Source organism: Notolepis coatsorum (assembly GCF_963971535.1).
Source record: "Notolepis coatsorum genome assembly, chromosome: 14".
Classification (NCBI taxonomy): domain Eukaryota; kingdom Metazoa; phylum Chordata; class Actinopteri; order Aulopiformes; family Paralepididae; genus Notolepis; species Notolepis coatsorum.
The window spans coordinates 39,345,331-39,363,196 of record NC_140178.1 but is presented as its reverse complement, the minus strand read 5'-3'; the positions used below and the strand labels follow the sequence as shown (position 1 = coordinate 39,363,196).

At 41.7% G+C, this 17,866-nt stretch overlaps 1 protein-coding gene across 1 annotated transcript in view; it reads right to left on the bottom strand.

Moving 5' to 3' along the window:
- cacng3b (calcium channel, voltage-dependent, gamma subunit 3b) overlaps nucleotides 1-17,866 on the bottom strand; it is a gene marked incomplete at both ends in the record, with an annotated part of 94,198 nt that overhangs the window by 22,224 nt on the left and 54,108 nt on the right. Inside the window, one exon of the mRNA XM_084329086.1 lies at nucleotides 5,155-5,238. Within this exon, the coding sequence (XP_084185212.1) occupies nucleotides 5,155-5,238 (84 nt within the window). The remainder of the gene's footprint in view (nucleotides 1-5,154; nucleotides 5,239-17,866) is intronic.

Here is a 17,866-nt window from a genome sequence, read left to right as displayed (position 1 = left end):
AAAAACTGTTGGGGGAACGACGACGACTTCGTAACCTAGTTACTTTCAAAGTAACTAAGTTACTCTGATAATCAAGTAATCAGTAAAGTAACTTAGATTACTTTTTAAAGGAGTAATCAGTAATCAGTAATCAGATTACTTTTACAAGTAATCTGTGGCATCACTTGTTATAAGTAAGGGCTACTGTTGATACTGAACATCATTTAGCACCAAATCAATGCACGGAGGTACCTTGTAAAGTTACAACAACAGAGACAGCAACAACATTGGGCTGCATGGTTTAAAACTACAAGGAAAGCTACCTTGCCTTCCTGTTTCTCATTCAATACAGAATTCTACAGTTGATGAGGACATAGTCATGTTTGCAGTTACAGCCAGATTACAGGTCCTTCCAACTAGACTCTTGTGTTTCAACTACTATAATACTGAATATGATGTCTTGGTACAGCTAATACACCAGATGTGGTTGTTGTAGATGAGGACAGTAGAGAGGTCACCATTTTAGAAGTAGGATGCACTTTTGATTACAGTCTGGAAGAGGCACTTCTTAACAATGTTTTAAAGTACCAACTGCTCAAGGATGCTATTACACAGCTTGGGTACAAATGTAAATTGCTTATATTTGGAAGCCTAGATAATGTCCATAGATTAGTAGTGAGAGGACTGCAGATGGCAGGAATGTGTAAGCCAAAAGCTGAGGCATTGTTAAAGTTCTGCTCTATATCTGTGATAATTGGCAATCACCACATTTGGAGGAGATGCTGCTTCCTGTATCCATAGACTTGGACTAGATTCATATTATCATTTAGAGATTCCAAGATTAGTTTGTGCACCTATTATTGTTTGTGTTCAAGGAATTCTGTCTAAAATGTGAACACAAATAACGATATTAAAATGTGCGCGTGTGCATGCATGCGTGCCTGCGTGTGTGTGTGCCTGCGTGTGTGTGTGTGTGTGTTCTGTCAACTTTGTTTAGAGAAGTGCTGCATGGTTGTGTGCCTGGCTTTTCTTTAGACAAATCAGAAACAAATGTATTGCGGCCGTAAGAAAATCTAAAGCTGATTGTTACCTGGAGCTAGTCACTAGCTCATATTATTTTCTTAATTTTTTTTTATCCTCTCTTTCTCAGATTTTTCTGTTTTCTCCCTCTCCCAATTTTTGTCGTTGTGCCAATTCCCCCCCTCCCCTACCTGTTTGTTGTGCGCATGTTCTCCTACTGGTCGGTACAAGGGAACCCTGAAGTCATCCGCACGCTTCCTCCGACACGCACGGCGACAGCCAGTGACTCTTGTTTCACCTGGCAGCGAGGACTCGCATTGGTGAAGTGTAACACGTGGCAGGTCACGCTGCCTTCATCAAGTCCTGCCTCCGCTGAGCAAGCGCCCAGACCTGACCTGTAGGCGTCGCTGAACACAATGCCAGATTACCACCCTCGACTTCCCTCCCCCTAACCCAGCCAAACGGGTTAGTATGACGATCAGCCCAAGCCCCAAGCAATGCTGACTCTGGGAGTCGAGACCGCAGCCTCTTGCATTGGTGACGAGCACAATCTCCGCTACGCCACCTGACCGCCCAACTAGCTCATATTCTAATCTGGCTATGTTTTGGATTGCCTTCACGTATTTATGTTGATAACTGTGTGATTTTTGATGACAATGAAATTTGTCTCGCCTTTAGGCATTTTGCAGAGGCTGGTCATTTATTTGATAGCACTTCTAATGGACCCTGTTCTGCTGATGTTGCCTCTGATTGTTTGTGCCCTGTGGGCCTGACTTCACATTTCTCCTTTCAGCCATTTGCATAGTTAGATGTAGTTGATGTGTTGCAATCCATTGATTATAATTGTTCTACTGGTGAGGATCACTTAAGAGTCTTTTTAAAATGTAATTGTCTGCACCAGTTATCACTGACTTAACATTCATATTTAATCTTTCCATTACCTCAGGTACATTTCCTCTAGTTTGGAAATCCGCTCGGGTGATTTCTTTGCATAAGGGAGGTGATAGGAACAACTTGGATAATTATCGTCCTATCTCCAGGTTACCTTTATAGCTAAAGTCCTGGAAAACCTAGTAAATAATCCACTTAAATTTTTTCTTTTCTTATGTTTTCTCAGTCCTCATCAATTTGGTTTTAGAGCCAATCACAGTACTACAGCCATCACTTTGGTTACAAATTATATAATCTCAGCATTAAATAAGAAGAAACATTGTGCTACCCTCTTTGTAGATTTGTCAAAAGCCTTTGATACAGTCGATCACCACCTGCTTCTAAAAAAAGTATCTATCTTGGATGGTAGGTGTCTGTGACTGGTTTCGGGATTATCTATCTACTAGGCGTCAGTTAGACTAGTTACTGGTAGCTGGAGAATACCTTTCCCGTACAACGCCACACTAATACACAGAGGAACTTCAATTATCCTTCCTATCCTTTATACAACATCTTTCCTAAGTCTTTACTACTATGCACTCATCACTGCAGCACCCAAGCTTCAGCACTGTTTGATGACTCAGTTGTAAGAGTCGTACCCTTCCTGCTGACTTGTCGTACAGAACCTGTACAGTAAGTCGCTTTGGATAAAAGTGTCAGCTAAATGACTGAATGTAAATGTAATGTAAGTTGCTCTATCTGTTCACTATCATTCAAATCCTCATTATACCACCTACCCAAACCTTTCACTGGCTTGTCCCTTATCGATGGAATTTCCTCCTCATCTACTGTACGTAAAACTTCCTCTCTATTACCTTCCCTCTGGTCAATGAAATGCTTCTCAACTTAATCTTCTTCCTAGCCGCTTGAGATTCTCATTTAACTTCAAGTTCAAGTTTGTTTATTATTTGTCATAATAAAATACAGAATACTTTATGATGAAATGCTTGTTTCTGTATGAGCACCCGAGAGTGTGCTACATACAGTACAAAGAAAGTAAGTAAAGGAATGTTCAGTTCAGTTCAGTCAATATACATATACAATATACAGTGAGGTACAGTGAGGTTACTTCTCTAGTAACCTTTTTCTACAAGGCACTGTCCTGTTCACTAATATCACTAATGTGTGTGTGTATACTGTATATATTAGTGCTGCCAATCGATAAAAATATTTAATCTGATTAATCGCATGATTGTCCATAGTTAACTCGCGTTTAATCGCAAATTAATCGCATTTGAAAAACAATGATTTTATCTACCTTAAACAGATCTTTTTCAAGTTCCAAGTTTTAATACTCTTATCAACATGAGAGTCAACAAATGCTTGCTTTATGCAGCCATTTAACACAAAAGGATGACCATCATGCATTGCAAATCAAATTCAAAACAGAGTGATGCACAAAATAATTTAAAAGGAAATAATAATTTAATACAATGAATAAAGTGTGCATGAAATAATAGGGTAAAGAAAACGTTAGGAACTTGTTACTGTACATTCACCCCCACAAGGGCTGAGTACTCACACCCCCTCCCTCTCTCTCACACACACACTCTCCCAGCTCTATTTCTCTCTTGCCCCTTCCTCATATCTGTCACCCCCCCTCTCTCTCTCTCTATCTCTCACACACACACACACACGCACGCACGCACACACACACACACGCACACGCACATGCACACAAACACACACACACTTTGAGTCAGAAACAAACATAGTATTAATGAAAGTATCAATAATACACCTGAGTGAAGTCTAGTAAAAAAAAAATATATATATATATATAGTAAAAAAAGAAGAAAAAAAATTGACATTTTCTAAAAAGTTTATCGTGAGTTAAAAAAAATAGTGGCGTTAATAGAATTGTGCGTTAACGTGTTAATACCGCGTTAACTTTGACAGCCATAATATATATATATATATATATAGAGAGAGAGAGAGAGAGAGAGAGAGAGAGAGAGAGAGAGAGAGATAGATAGATAGATAGATAGATAGATAGATAGATAGATAGATAGATAGATAGATAGATAGATAGATAGATAGATAGATAGATAGATAGATAGATAGATAGATAGATAGATAGATAGATAGATAGATAGATAGATAGATAGATAATTTGCTCCATCATTTGACCAACCCTGCTTTCTTATTGCCTTGTTGTTTTCCAAAACATTCTAAGGTGTTGATTGACAGCCCGTGTAACCAGTGGTGTTGCGTGATTGAGGGTTTAGTCCCACCCCCGTGGCCCACACCCCTGGGCAGTATCAAATGTCGGTCTCAGTCCCCTCTCCCCATTGGCTGGCCAGCACCCAGGCCTGCTATCCTATTGGCTGCCTCTGGGGATGTTGCCCTGTGCTCAGTGGAGCAGCAAAATAACAACACAAGCCACACCCCTTCTTCTCTTCTGTCGTTCTCTTGTTCTGCCAGTAGAAGATAACACACTCTACGGATAGACCACTCCTTGTCTCTTCTGTCTTTCTTCAACTTTTTTCAGTTTCTTTCATTTGTTCTCCACTTCTCTTTCACTTGGAACCTACCATACTGTATGCCACACTAGTGATAGATAGATAGATAGATAGATAGATAGATAGATAGATAGATAGATAGATAGATAGATAGATAGATAGATAGATAGATAGATAGATAGATAGATAGATAGATAGATAGATAGATAGATAGATAGATAGATAGATAGATAGATAGATAGATAGATAGATAGATAGATAGATAGATAAATAGACAGACAGACAGACAGACAGACAGACAGACAGACAGACAGACAGACAGACAGACAGACAGACAGACAGACAGACAGACAGACAGACAGACAGACAGACAGACAGACAGACAGACAGACAGATAGATAGATAGATAGATAGATAGATAGATAGATAGATAGATAGATAGATAGATAGATAGATAGATAGATAGATAGATAGATAGTATCTCTCTCTTTCTTTCTGTCTAACAAAGGTATCATTCTCTCTACCAACAGTTTCTCTCTGTCTACCAACGTCCTCTCTCTCTCTCTCTCTCTCTCTCTCTCTCTCTCTCTCTCTCTCTCTCTCTCTCTCTCTCTCTCTCTCTCTCTCTCTCTCTGTGTGTGTGTGTGTGTGTGTGTGTGTGTGTGTGTGTGTGTGTGTGTGTGTGTGTGTGTGTGTGTGTGTGTGTGTGTGTGTGTGTGTGTGTGTGTGTGTGTGTGTGTGTGTGTGTGTGAGAGAGACTTACGGAGAAGGTATTCTGCTGCGTCTGCTTCATAGTCTGCATCCTCTGGAAAATGATCAATCTTCTTACACACACCTCGGAATGTACCTGCAACACAATCACACACACAGTCAAGACTCATATTTTACAATGAATAAACTACTCTTTAAGAATCCCCATTAGTTCTCTCTCTCACTCACTCACTCACTCACTCACTCACTCACTCACTCACTCACTCACTCACTCACTCACTCACGATTAACCAATATGTCCCTAGTGGCGTGGCATGGTACTTTGTGACAGCCTAAATTACATTTAACATTTTTATATTTATACATTAAGTCTGCAAAGTAGTCTGCCAAAACGTTGTTAGTCGATTAGTTGATTTTCAAGTTTTTTCATCCATGTTGAATTTCCTGAAAAATTACGAACACATCTCTGGTAAACATTTAAAGAGGTCCCTCTGCATTATCACACGTGGAAAACGAAAATGGTACACATTAGATACTTTAATCGATTCACCTACAAATCATTTGACTATTAGTTGATTAGGAATGTCTCTAGTGGAGGACAACCCTACGGTAGATATGGGGTTTCTGATAGACATCCAATGATGTAGGTTAGTACAGTGTTGTATCCATGTTGGCAAGAAGGAATCTGCTGTTTATCTATTTCTGTTTCTATCAGGCATGGAGATGTATGGCTGACCATGCGGGCTATTAATCACATCATACGACGGCCTGACACCGCTTATGTTGTATCCAATCAGACACACATGCGCACACACAGCAGCCAATTGGCCCAGGCCCTATTTGTGTGTGTGTGTGTGCTTGTGTTTGCGTGTGTCTGACAGAAACAAGAGAGAAAGCGAGCATGAGATCGAGTGAGGGTGAAAGAGATACGGTGTAAGAGAGAGGGGGTTAGGGATAGAGGGAGAAAAGGAGGAAGAGAGAGAGAGAGATGACAGATGATCAGGGTCAGAGCTGTTGCCCTCAGGCTGTGTGTGGGGAAACACTAATGAAAAGCCTTATCGCAACAAGCACACACACAGAAACACACAGAAACACACACACACACACACACACACACACACACATACACACAGGCTCATTAAATACATTTTGAAACATGTATGGTACATGGAGGTCTAGGTACACTGGATCCCCTTGTTCTTAGCAATTATAAACCCATTTCCAAGTCATCTTTCTTCCTTTAAGCTATTATCATTCATGAATAATAATACAAATATATCAGAGACATTTCAGTTTTAGAGCTCTTCACAGCAATGAGCGTTCCTGTGTTAAGGTTACTAATGACCTCCTCCTTGCAGCTGATGCTGTAGATGTTTTAGATCTCAGCAGCTTCTGATATGGTCCATCACGCCATCCTGATCAACCCTCCTGGAAAACTGGCCGGCGTCAAGATCAAGGCTCTGAATCGGTTATGATCCTACCTTGTCAATAGAACTCTTCACAGCACAGGAGTCATGTGGTGTTTAAACTTTAGGTCCCATATTGTTTTATTGGTATGTATATATTTCTCTCCGTTTTATAGTTTTATTTTTATTTCTAACTCTCCCTATGCCATTTTACGATCTTTGATTGTGACATCATACTTCTTTACTTCTTTACCACTAAAATCCCCTGCTCTGCTATTTCCCCCCATGTACCTACAAAAGAATCCTGCACGTTTACCTCTGACACTGCTGCCCATTTTTCTGATGCTTTCTCCAGCTCCCCAATCTGTGTCTTGAATGCAAACAGTGTCCCAAATATCGATGACTATCTCTCCATGTTCAACGAGTCATGCACCGATATTTTAAATAATGTAGCACCTTTTAAAACGAAACGCATAAAACCCCTCCCGACACCCTGGCTAAATTAATCCACTCGTGCTCTTAGATGTGCATGTAGACGTGCCGAGAGGAAGTGGAGGAAAGACAGGTTGCATGTCTCCCTCCAAATCCTACACAGCGCTCTGTCCACCTACCAAACGGCTGTCAAAATTGCAAAAACAACTTACATTTCCAACCTAGTCACAAAAAATTCCAATAAACCCCAGGCCTTGTTCAAAGTCCTAAACTCCCTCATCAACCCCTGTGCCACTCCCTCTGTTGTACCCTCATTAGCTCTATGTGAAGGCTTCCAACATTTCTTCATCAGCAAAGTCTCTGCCCTCAGATCTCTCTCCCCCTTTCCCCCCCCACCCCCTCTTCCCCCCCCCCCCCCCCCCCCCCCACCCACTGCCTGCTGTTTTTGACCAGTTTGCCCCGGTCTCCCTCTCCTCCCTTTCCGATGCCATTAAACACCTGCGACCAACAAACTGCCCCTCTGATGCACTCCCCTCACGCATCCTAAAAGAAGTACCTGACTCCAGGGGCGGCGTTCTGGTATACCTTGGCAAAAAAAAAAAAAAAAAAAACGTATTTTTTTTATTTTTTATTACAATTTTTTATGTTGATTTAGAATTCGAATGTCAACCCCCCTCCCTCCTCGCCATACCTTGCCTTTTACTGAAACCATGCCACTGCCTGACTCTGTCCTCCCCGTATTATTACCTCTACTAAATGCCTGCCTCAGCACTGGATGTGTCCCGGCTGCCTTCAAGCATGCTGTGGTCCAGCCCCGGATAAAGAAGCCCAAGTCTTTGAAAATGTTCAACCCATTTCACAATTACCATGCCATTTGTATCAAAAATCCTGGAGTGCATAGTCTACATACAGCTACAATCATTCCATGAACACAACAACATTCATGATAAATTCCAATCTGGCTTTAAACCACGACACAGCACTGAAACGGCCCTCCTCCGTGTCTTAAATGACCTGATTTCAGCTGCTGATGCAGGCAACCCATCCATACTACTACTCCTTGACCTCACAGCCGCCTTTGACACGGTAGATCATAACACAGGCATCGACAAATCCCTGCTTCGCCGCCTACAACTGGTGCAGAATGCAGCCGCACGCCTCCTCACCAAAACAAAAAAACATGAGCACATCAGCCCAGTTCTGGCCTCGCTCCACTGGCTGCCTGTTCGCTTTAGGATAGATTTTAAATTAGCCCTAAATGTTTTTAAATCACTCAATGGCATGGCTCCTCCCTATCTATCTGAGCTCCTGCACCGCCACCCCCCCCCCCCCCCACCAGTCCCTTAGATCAGCTGACCAGCTGCTATTGGTGGTGCCTAGACCTAGGCTCAAGACTACGGGGGAGAGAGCCTTCTCCACCGCAGCGCCTAGACTGTGGAACAGCCTCCCCCTCAATATACGGGCCGCCCAGACCTTGCAGGTTTTTAAATCACTTTTAAAAACCTACCTGTTCTCCCTGGCCTTCCCCCCCCACTTAATCACCACTAGACCCCTGGCCCTTCTATCTTCTTTGCTTTACTGTGTCCTACCTGTTTTTATTACATTCATTGTTTTACTGTGTTTTTTATTTTATATCTTGCATCGTAATATTTTGTTTTTATCAACCTGCCTGTGAAGCACTTTGGTGCCAGCTGCCGCTGCTTGGAAATGTGCTATATAAATAAAATTGACTTGACTTGACTTGACTTACCGTGCAATTTTATTGCTGTTTTGAGTTAGTGTAAATGGAAATACGTGTATATTAGCATATGCATATGAGTAGGTTTGTATGTGTGTACTTTAGGATATTTATGTATGTGTGAGTATTTCATGGTCTTGAAAATTATATCTGACCTTTATTCATATAATGCAGCTCTTTAAACAGGTCTATGTGGGTGAAGTTAGGTTTTAAAAAATGTAGGTTTGAGTAGGTGAACATTTTTAATGAAAATGTTTACATTCGTCGTTTTGTTCTATGGGATGTGAAAACGTTAAAGCTCAATATCTCAAAACCACTCTGAATGTAGATAGAGTCTTATAATTCCAAGCTCGCAATTTCAGTTTTACGGTGTTTGTATGCATATTTGTATGTGTTAGTGTATGTAGGATGTGCAAGTGTGTGTGTGTGTGTGTGTGTGTGTGTGTGTGTGTGTGTGTGTGTGTGTGTGTGTGTGTGTGTGTGTGTGTGTGTGTGTGTGTGTGTGTGTGTGTGTGTGTGTGTGTGTGTGTGTGTGTGTGTGTGTTCTATTGACTGGGATCAGGTCTCCCAATGAGCAGCAGTGAGTCAGGCAGAATGACTCATCTTTCTATGTACAAATCCCTCCTACTGTGCTCTGTCTCTCTCTGTCTCTCTCTCTCTCTCTCTCTCTCTCTTTCTCTCTCTCTCTCTCTCTCTCTCTCTCTCTCTCTCTCTCTCTCTCTCTCTCTCTCTCTATCTCTCTCTCACACACACACACACACACACACACACACACACACACACACACACACACACACACACACACACACACACACACACACACACACACACACATGCAAACACCTGCATGTTTGATGTGTGTATAAGCATCTTTGTGTGTGTGTGTGTGTGTGTGTGTGTGTGTGTGTGTGTGTGTGTGTGTGTGTGTGTGTGTGTGTGTGAGTGTGTGTTGTGTGTGTGTGTTTGTTTCTCTACATGCCTGTCGTTTAATTTCTACCCATCATCCTACTGGTCCACACACAGGGGATATCAGAGAGAGAGAGAGAGGGGGGGGGGGGAGAAGAGAGCAGAGAGAGAAATTAAGAGAGAGATAGAGAGAGAGCGAGAGAGAGAGAGTGAGAGAGAGAGAGTGTGTGAGAGGGAGAGAGAGAGAGAGAGAGAGAGAGAGAGAGAGAGAGAGAGAGAGAGAGAGAGAAGGGAAGACGGAGAGGGAGGGACAGATGAAGAGAGTGAATGGGGATAAGAGAGGAAGGGAAAATGGAGAAAGAGGGGGCAGAGAGGGAGAAAGAGATGAAAGGATGAGTAGAGGACAAATCACCATCACCTGAATTTGGTGTCAAAATGGCGGAGGAGAACGGAGAATTGAAAGTGAAGGAACATGATAACATAGGCAAATTAATTAACTCCTTTTTGTACATGAATAGATTTTGTCAAACCATGCTGGGGTTGGACTATTGAGCATGTTGTGCATTTTGTAAAACAACTGTTCTTAAAGGTTCATGTTCAAGTTTAAAGTTTTATTTAATTTGTCACATATAAGGTACATGTACATACAGTGGGTGAAATGCTTGGTTCTGTATGAGCCCCCTAAGATTGTGCTTCATACAATCAGTTTTGAGTCTCTGTACTGGCCGTGTGTAGCCTTTTTACAACGCATCCGCCTTTCGGCGCTCTGATTGGCCAGGTCATGTGACATGTGCGCCCAATAGCGTGTTTGCCCATTTCCGCGTCGAACAGCCTGCAAACTACCTGGCGTTCTATCGCCATGCTCTAAGACAAACTCTAACCTTAACCAACTTCGAAGAGTGCCTAAGCTTACCAGTGTAGAAACTTGCCGTCCCACGATTGGCGCTCATGTCACATGACCTGGCCAATCAGAGCGCAAAACGGAACCTGGAAACGCGGATGCGTTGTAAAAAGGCTTCAAGCGTACTGGCCATGAGACTCCGGTAGTCTTTGACTATGCTCTTAGCCTTGGCCCTGCAATGCCTGGTGTAAATGTCCTGGAGAGTGGAAGTGCACCTCCAATTGTGCGTTCGGCTGAGTCAGTAAGTAAATTGTAATGAACCAAAGGAGAATATCCTTTATATATATATATATATGACTGTGAATAACACCATACTAACATTGACCAGTTGTGAAAAATGTGCACATTCAGCACGTTCAGCAAGTGTACAAACAATCTAAGCAAATGAATAAATGGCAGATGATTTACAGGTTTTTACAGAATTTTGACATTGCAATTTGAAATATGAATATAGAATATCAGGCCTATAACTTATTTTATTATGGCCAAGTTACACATCTATGGATCGGGACAAATCTCCTCTTTCCAATGGCAGAGTTCAATCTGGATTTAGTACCACCAGGTGCCCGTGACACTGACAGTGCAGCAACGACCGTGAATGAAATCTACTGTAAGGGTTAGGGTCTTTACTAGGGGTGTAACGGTACACAGAAGCCACGGTTCGGTACGTACCTCGGTATTGGTGTCACGGTTCGGTACGATTTCGGGAAAAAATATTTATAATTATTATTATATATTTATAATTATTATTATAATTATTATTATTAAATAGAATGATATTCTATAGGCTTGCCATGGTAGTAGTCAGTGATACTGGTGCCATTCTGTGTTCAGGCATCCAATGAGTAAATTAATTGCCTACTGCCCCATTAACAAATTATGCAACAACTTCGTTTCAGTTTCACTTGTAGAGAGGATTTAACTTCATGTGAAGCCGAGACTGAAGAAGATGACATGTTACACAACAATGGATGGACACAGCAGAGGATTTCTCAATATTTTGGATTTAAACACAGTTAGGGCTGTACCAAATATAATTTTTTAACATTCGAAGCTTCGATTGTTAAAAAGTATTTGAACGAAGCTTCGAATGTCTATAAATATATATATTTTTTTTTATTAAACTAAATCCTCAATTTAAATAAAGTGATTAATCTGATTAAATTAGTCTTTTTCTTTTATTAAATCAACTTTCTTTAATGAATATAACTCAACGTCAACATAAATAATCCAATAAGGGCACGGTTGGTATGAAAGTGATGGTGACGTCTTATAGTATAATATTATAATATTAGCCTAATAGTAATATATATAATAATAGTAGCCTAATCTTTAACTGCAACTGTGAAGAAAACCCCCATTGGTTTAAACAGATTGAATAGAAAAAAAGAAGAAAAAAATTAAAAATAAATAAATAAGAAATGTATTAAAAATAAAAAATTCAAATGTTGATTTAGAATTTGAATGTCAACATTATGATCGAAGCTTCGAAGCATTCGGTACAGCCCTGCAGCAACTGGAGAGGAGCTCTGATGATCAGTCCAAACGTATGTAGTGTTTTTTTTATTTTTTATTATCAGCTGTGACTGAAAGTCTGCAATGAAAGTCGGCGTGTGTGTTTGCGATGCGCGCGCGCGTGTGTCTTTCCATTGGTTAACAACAAGGCGAACAAGAAAACTAAAGAAAACTGTAAAACTTTAATGACCCTGCTGTGTTACAAACATATAATAATTGGTTTTGTTTTAGGGACACCTAGGCAGGCACGCGGGAAGTAATTTATACTTGGGGGTGCGGTTGGAGTCGGATAAATAATAATAATAACGTCATATTAAATGCATGCGCGAAGCGCATCATTCGTGATTTTCCATTCATTTGAAAGATCAATATTTTACAATACAACAGACAAACTTGAACACCAACATGTGGACAGTTCACACACGAAATGCAGCAGTTTTTCTCTAATCAGAAGACAATTTATTGTCGATTTAGACGCAAGCCGCCCGCAAGCGTCAACAACTAGCGTTTGGAATTTCGTTTCGCACACCGCACAGGATCGTATAACCAATGCAGAGTATAGATTAAACAGATTAATGATGTATATTATATTAATGAATATAGGCTTCTAACAGTCAGCGCGCTAGTGACAATTTACACATTTTTGTGACAGAATGAAGTGAACAAACAGACACGCAACCATCCGAAAATATTAATTTCTTTATTTGAAATATTTATTTCGAACATGTAATAATAGTATACAAACTAAGAGTAACTGAACTTTGTGTGCGTGTGTGTGTGTGTGTGTGTGTGTGTGTGTGTGTGTGTGTGTGTGTGTGTGTGTGTGTGTGTGTGTGTGTGTGTGTGTGTGTGTGTGTGTGTGTGTGTGTGCGTGCGTGACTCTGTCACAACAAGGCACGGCGCACTGCACAGCCAGCCAGGCCGCCGCAGGATAATAAACACACATTATCTATTCCAAAGATGGTAGAACACCGAAGGTGGTCTTGCGTTCAGGAGTGGTGGAAATAAACTCCTTCATGACAACATGAATGTCCAGTGAGTCCAGAACCTCCTGATGCATATGCAGCAAGGCCAGGTGAGTGAGTCTCTTCTGGGTAACTGTGTTACGCAGCCAGGTTTTCAGGCGACGGAGCGCCGAGAAGGATCTCTCTGAAGAGGCCACGGAGATGGGCATGGAAAGACACAGATGGAGGAGATTTTCCACGTCTTTGAAGAGTCCTCTTGTTTGCATGTGCAGGTTGGACATATACACAGCGAGTTCGTGAACAGTGCAAAAGTCCTCATCCTTCATAAGGTCTCCAAGCATCCTCATTTGCATGTGAAGACCAGAGACATCTATATTTCCTGGCAGCTGGAGATATCTCAGGTCTTCCTCTGTGCCAACTGACCCCTTAGCAGCAGCAAGCAATGTTTCCTCACTGCTTGACTATACTGTTTATTATTCAAACTCAAGTCCTCATCCTTCGCGCCGAAACCACGTCACGTAGTCGACGTCTAGGCGCGTCGCCGATGTGTGTGTGTGAGACTGTGCTGCGCGCTGCAGCGTCACAGACAGTCAGACTCAGATCAGATACACAGAAAATATCATTAAATAGTGGATTTTAACCATTAAAAAAAAGCATGTTTTAGACTGCTTACACTAAAATGCTAACTAAAAAAAAATTAAAGTTTTGGATTTTTATTATTATTTTTTTTTAATCTTCTGACACAGCTTGCAGTTACACTCCCCGCCAGCAGGGGGTGCTGCAGCACCCGTCGCACCTCTAGTTCCCGCGTCCTTGCACCTAGGCTGTTAAATGGGAGCGAACTGAGGAGGGGAGAGCCGAGTGCAGAGTGTCAGCGCGCATTGCTAATTTTAAGCAAGCTTCCGTTTTATTCATCATCTACATTTGGCAATACAAGCTTAATATTCAATGTTAAAGATCAATGGGTCTCATTCCCGAACGGATTTACGACCAAACATTTCCTCTTAGGCAGATTTCTGCCCATTTAAGACATATTAGGGCTGGTAGCGTGATTCCCCAAATTTTCCTGAGAGAAGATTTAAGAATGCCGAGGAACACACTTATGATTGATTGACTAATTGAAAATTGTATTAACTTGACAGACTGTGTTCTCATAGTGATTCCTTCATGTCAACGCTACAGGCCTCCTTGGAATTAATTACTTAATCATAATTAAAATAAACATGACAATAATTGTACGATAAGAAATTACGCATTTGATGTTGGAAACATTTATAATATGGATTCATCTGATCACAGGGCAGCTGGATTAACCATATCTGAACCAGCTATTTTGGACAAATGTATAATTATTTTAATTACTCAGATATTCAAACACAATTATGCAATTATTGTGAAATGATTGAAAATAATAATTATTTAATGCCTTCTGTGGAATTTGTATTTCTTATTTGTTACATATCTGTTTTAATGGTATACAATGGGACAGACCTTTGTTTGATATAAACCTGCATTCCTTCAAATCTATCATTAATCAATTTAACTTATATTGAAATACACTATATAGCCTATACACCAACACTGAAATGACAGTGGATAAATAAATAAATAAATAAGAACTAAAGCTAATCGGTGGAAATAGACTGCATTGATATTCCATAACAAGTCTTGTGTGCGCCAGTATGGCCTACGTGTCTAATGAATGAACAGTATAGGCTTAATTTATTCTAGTTACTTGTTTCATTAGGATTTAGTAGATACTATATATGCTCTGCCCTACGTACAGTATAAGTACAGTCTGTATGTATACAGACTGTACTTATACTGTATGTAGGGCAGAGCATATAGTATCTACTAAATCCTAATGAAACAAGTAATTAATGGAATAATAAGCCTATACTGCGTTCATTCATTACGCTGTAGGCTATATATATATATATATATATATATATATATATATATATATATATATATATATATATATATATATATATATATATATATAATGTAAACAAGACAAACGTCTTTCTCTAGTCTGCATCCCCTTAACAATTGTGTGTATTGAGCCGTACTGTATTGTACCCATTCTGCAATCTGTTAAATAAAGTTTTCATTCATTCATTCATATACAGTACTGCGCGCACGCGCTCGTGTGTGTGTGTGTGCGCGCGCTGCGGCAGGTGTACCACGAGCTGTACTATATATGATGCCAATACATTAATCTAATACATTTTTGATGCGTCGCAAGACTCGCAAGGCACTTCCGCCATTCCATTTTCACGTGGCTGCGTCATTGGTTGCCTTATAAGGAGCTCTGGAGGCATTGTTCTGTATGCAAATGACCTAGACGGGAACGCGCGTTCGTGTTTAAGACATGGTGTCATTCCCCGAGCAGATGTCACAGGTGCGACCGTTTGAGCCACTTAAGACATATTACCAGCACGTTGGGGACTCTGATTTATTCTCATTGATTCTGTCTCAGTCGGTTCCAAGATAAGTCTTCCAAGAGAACGCTTTGGAAATTTTTGGGGAATGAGACCCAATGTAAGCCAGTGTAAAGTAAAGTAAAGTAAAGATATTGAGCATAGATATTTTTTTTAATCTACTTTTTCTCCCCATTTTCTATTTTTCTCCCATCCCAATTTCCTATTATCCAATTCTACCCTCCCCTGTCTCGAACGTTGTTAAACCATGCCTCCCACTGGTCGGCTGCAATGTGGACCAAGCCTTGCATCACGTGTCCCCTCCGGTACACGAGGAGGCAGCTGTCGCATCTTTTCACCTGTACAGAGGCACGTTGGAACTTTAAATCGGTAGGGGGTGCGGCCTTTGAGCCGCCGCGGGGGGGTCGCTAAGTCAGGCCACTGAACTTAGAAGCAGGCCAGGCCAGTGTTTCTAGTTGCACCAGCGCAATAGTTAGATAACCTAGGTGGGGAACAACCAGGAGATCACTGCAACTCACACAAGTTGGAGAACTCTCTCTCTCTCTCTCTCTCTCTGTGTTGTTGCTAATCATACATATGCTAGCCTGTTTTTTAACAATCATTTGTGATGCCATCACAAACACTGGCATTTAAAGGGTACAAATAAAAAAATTCCTGCACCAGAATGCAGGAAATGAAGTCTTTGTAACAAAACAAATCCTGGTGGGGGACCCCCAGACCCCCTGCTTAAAAAGTGGCCTGACTGGGGCTATATTTTGCACTATATTTCCTGGCCTGAATGATTTCCCCAGTCCGGCCCTGGTTAAAAGCCTCCAATGCTTATTAGTGTGTGTGCGTTTGAACGTTTGCATGTTTCAACCATATGTAGCAGGGTGGATTATCCCTGCTTCGTGGGAACTGTGGTGCACGGTCACTAGGTAGCGAGACACAGTAGAACTCTGGCTAGCTGCACCTCCGGCTTTGGGGTCAGGAGCGTCAACTGGAGGCTGGCAGTGGGGTGTATGAGGCCCAGGATTTACAAACCTAGTCCGGTACTCTGGTCTTCCTCCCTCTCTCTTGGGCAGTCAGCAGTACTCCCCAACACGCCCTCACTCTCCCCAATTGCCCCCTTAGCACCCCCCCACACCTAATGACCGAATGGTAAATAAATAACTTGGTTCCCCCCGCAAGCAGTACCCTCCCTCATTAACACCAGAAACCTTACAATGGAAAAGGGAAGGTTGAATAGGAAGGGGTTAATAATAGATATATTACCCGCATCAAAGGGTTAGAATTAGACTCAATAAAAGACACACACACCGTGCTCCCGTTCAGTCTGAGTGTTATTATATCATGGGCCTAGTTACAACATAGCTACGTCTGGTGATTATTGCACCATGGGTATCATCACACAATGCTTACAGTCTGGTAATTATATAATTACACCTAGGCACCAAGTGCTCTCACGGTACCCGGACTAAGTACTGTCCACTGTACACAGACTAAGTGATGCCCACATTTACATTTACATTTAGTTATTTAGCTGACGCTTTTATCCAAAGCGACTTACAAGTTCTGTACGACAAGCCATCAGGAAGGGCACAACTCTATCAGCTGAGCAACAATGTTCATCAAAGTGTTGAGTGCTACAGTGTAGGTTAGTTTATTAGGACAAGTGCATGACAGTACGGTTAGTTAGGGTTAGATTTTTTTTTTTTTTTTTTTAATTCAGATAATGGTTGAAGAAGTGCGTCTTTAGTCGACGGCGAAAGATTGGACGTGATTCGGCTGTCCTAACTGGGGTGGGTAGTTCATTCCACCATTGTGGGGCAAGGACTGAGAATAGGCGACTTCTCTTTGATGACCCTCCCGGAGCTTGGATAGGAGTAGGTCTGAGGCGGCCAGAAGATGCAGAGCGTAGGGGTCTTGAGGGTGTGTAGTTAGAGACCATTGACCGGAGGTAGGCGGGAGCGGTTCCCTTTGCCGCACGGTATGCTAGGTCGAGGGCCTTGAAGCGGATTCGTGCAGCAATGGGGAGCCAGTGCAGGTCCCTAAGAAGTGGGGTGACATGGGCCGACTTCGGTAGGTTTGAGATCAGGCGGGCCGCTGCGTTCTGAATGAGTTGAAGAGGCTTAGTGGCAGTGGCCGGGAGGCCAGCGAGCAGTGCATTGCAGTAGTCGAGGCGGGAGATGACTGTTGATTGGACGAGGAGTTGGGTGGCTTCTTTTGTCAGGAAGGGGCGTATCCTTCTGACGTTGCTCAGGAGGAATGCCCACGTCTGGGCTAGACACAGTATCCACCTTCCCTAAGGGTTTACATATACTGCTCCAGGTCGGTAATATGGGGAAGGAAGGGGGAACATAGGGGAGGAAATAGAAGGGTTCACCGAATGGGAAATATTAGGAAACACACATATTATCACGCTCAAAGGAAAGGAACGAAAACAAAAGAGTGGGCCCACAAAATACCAGTAAAGTC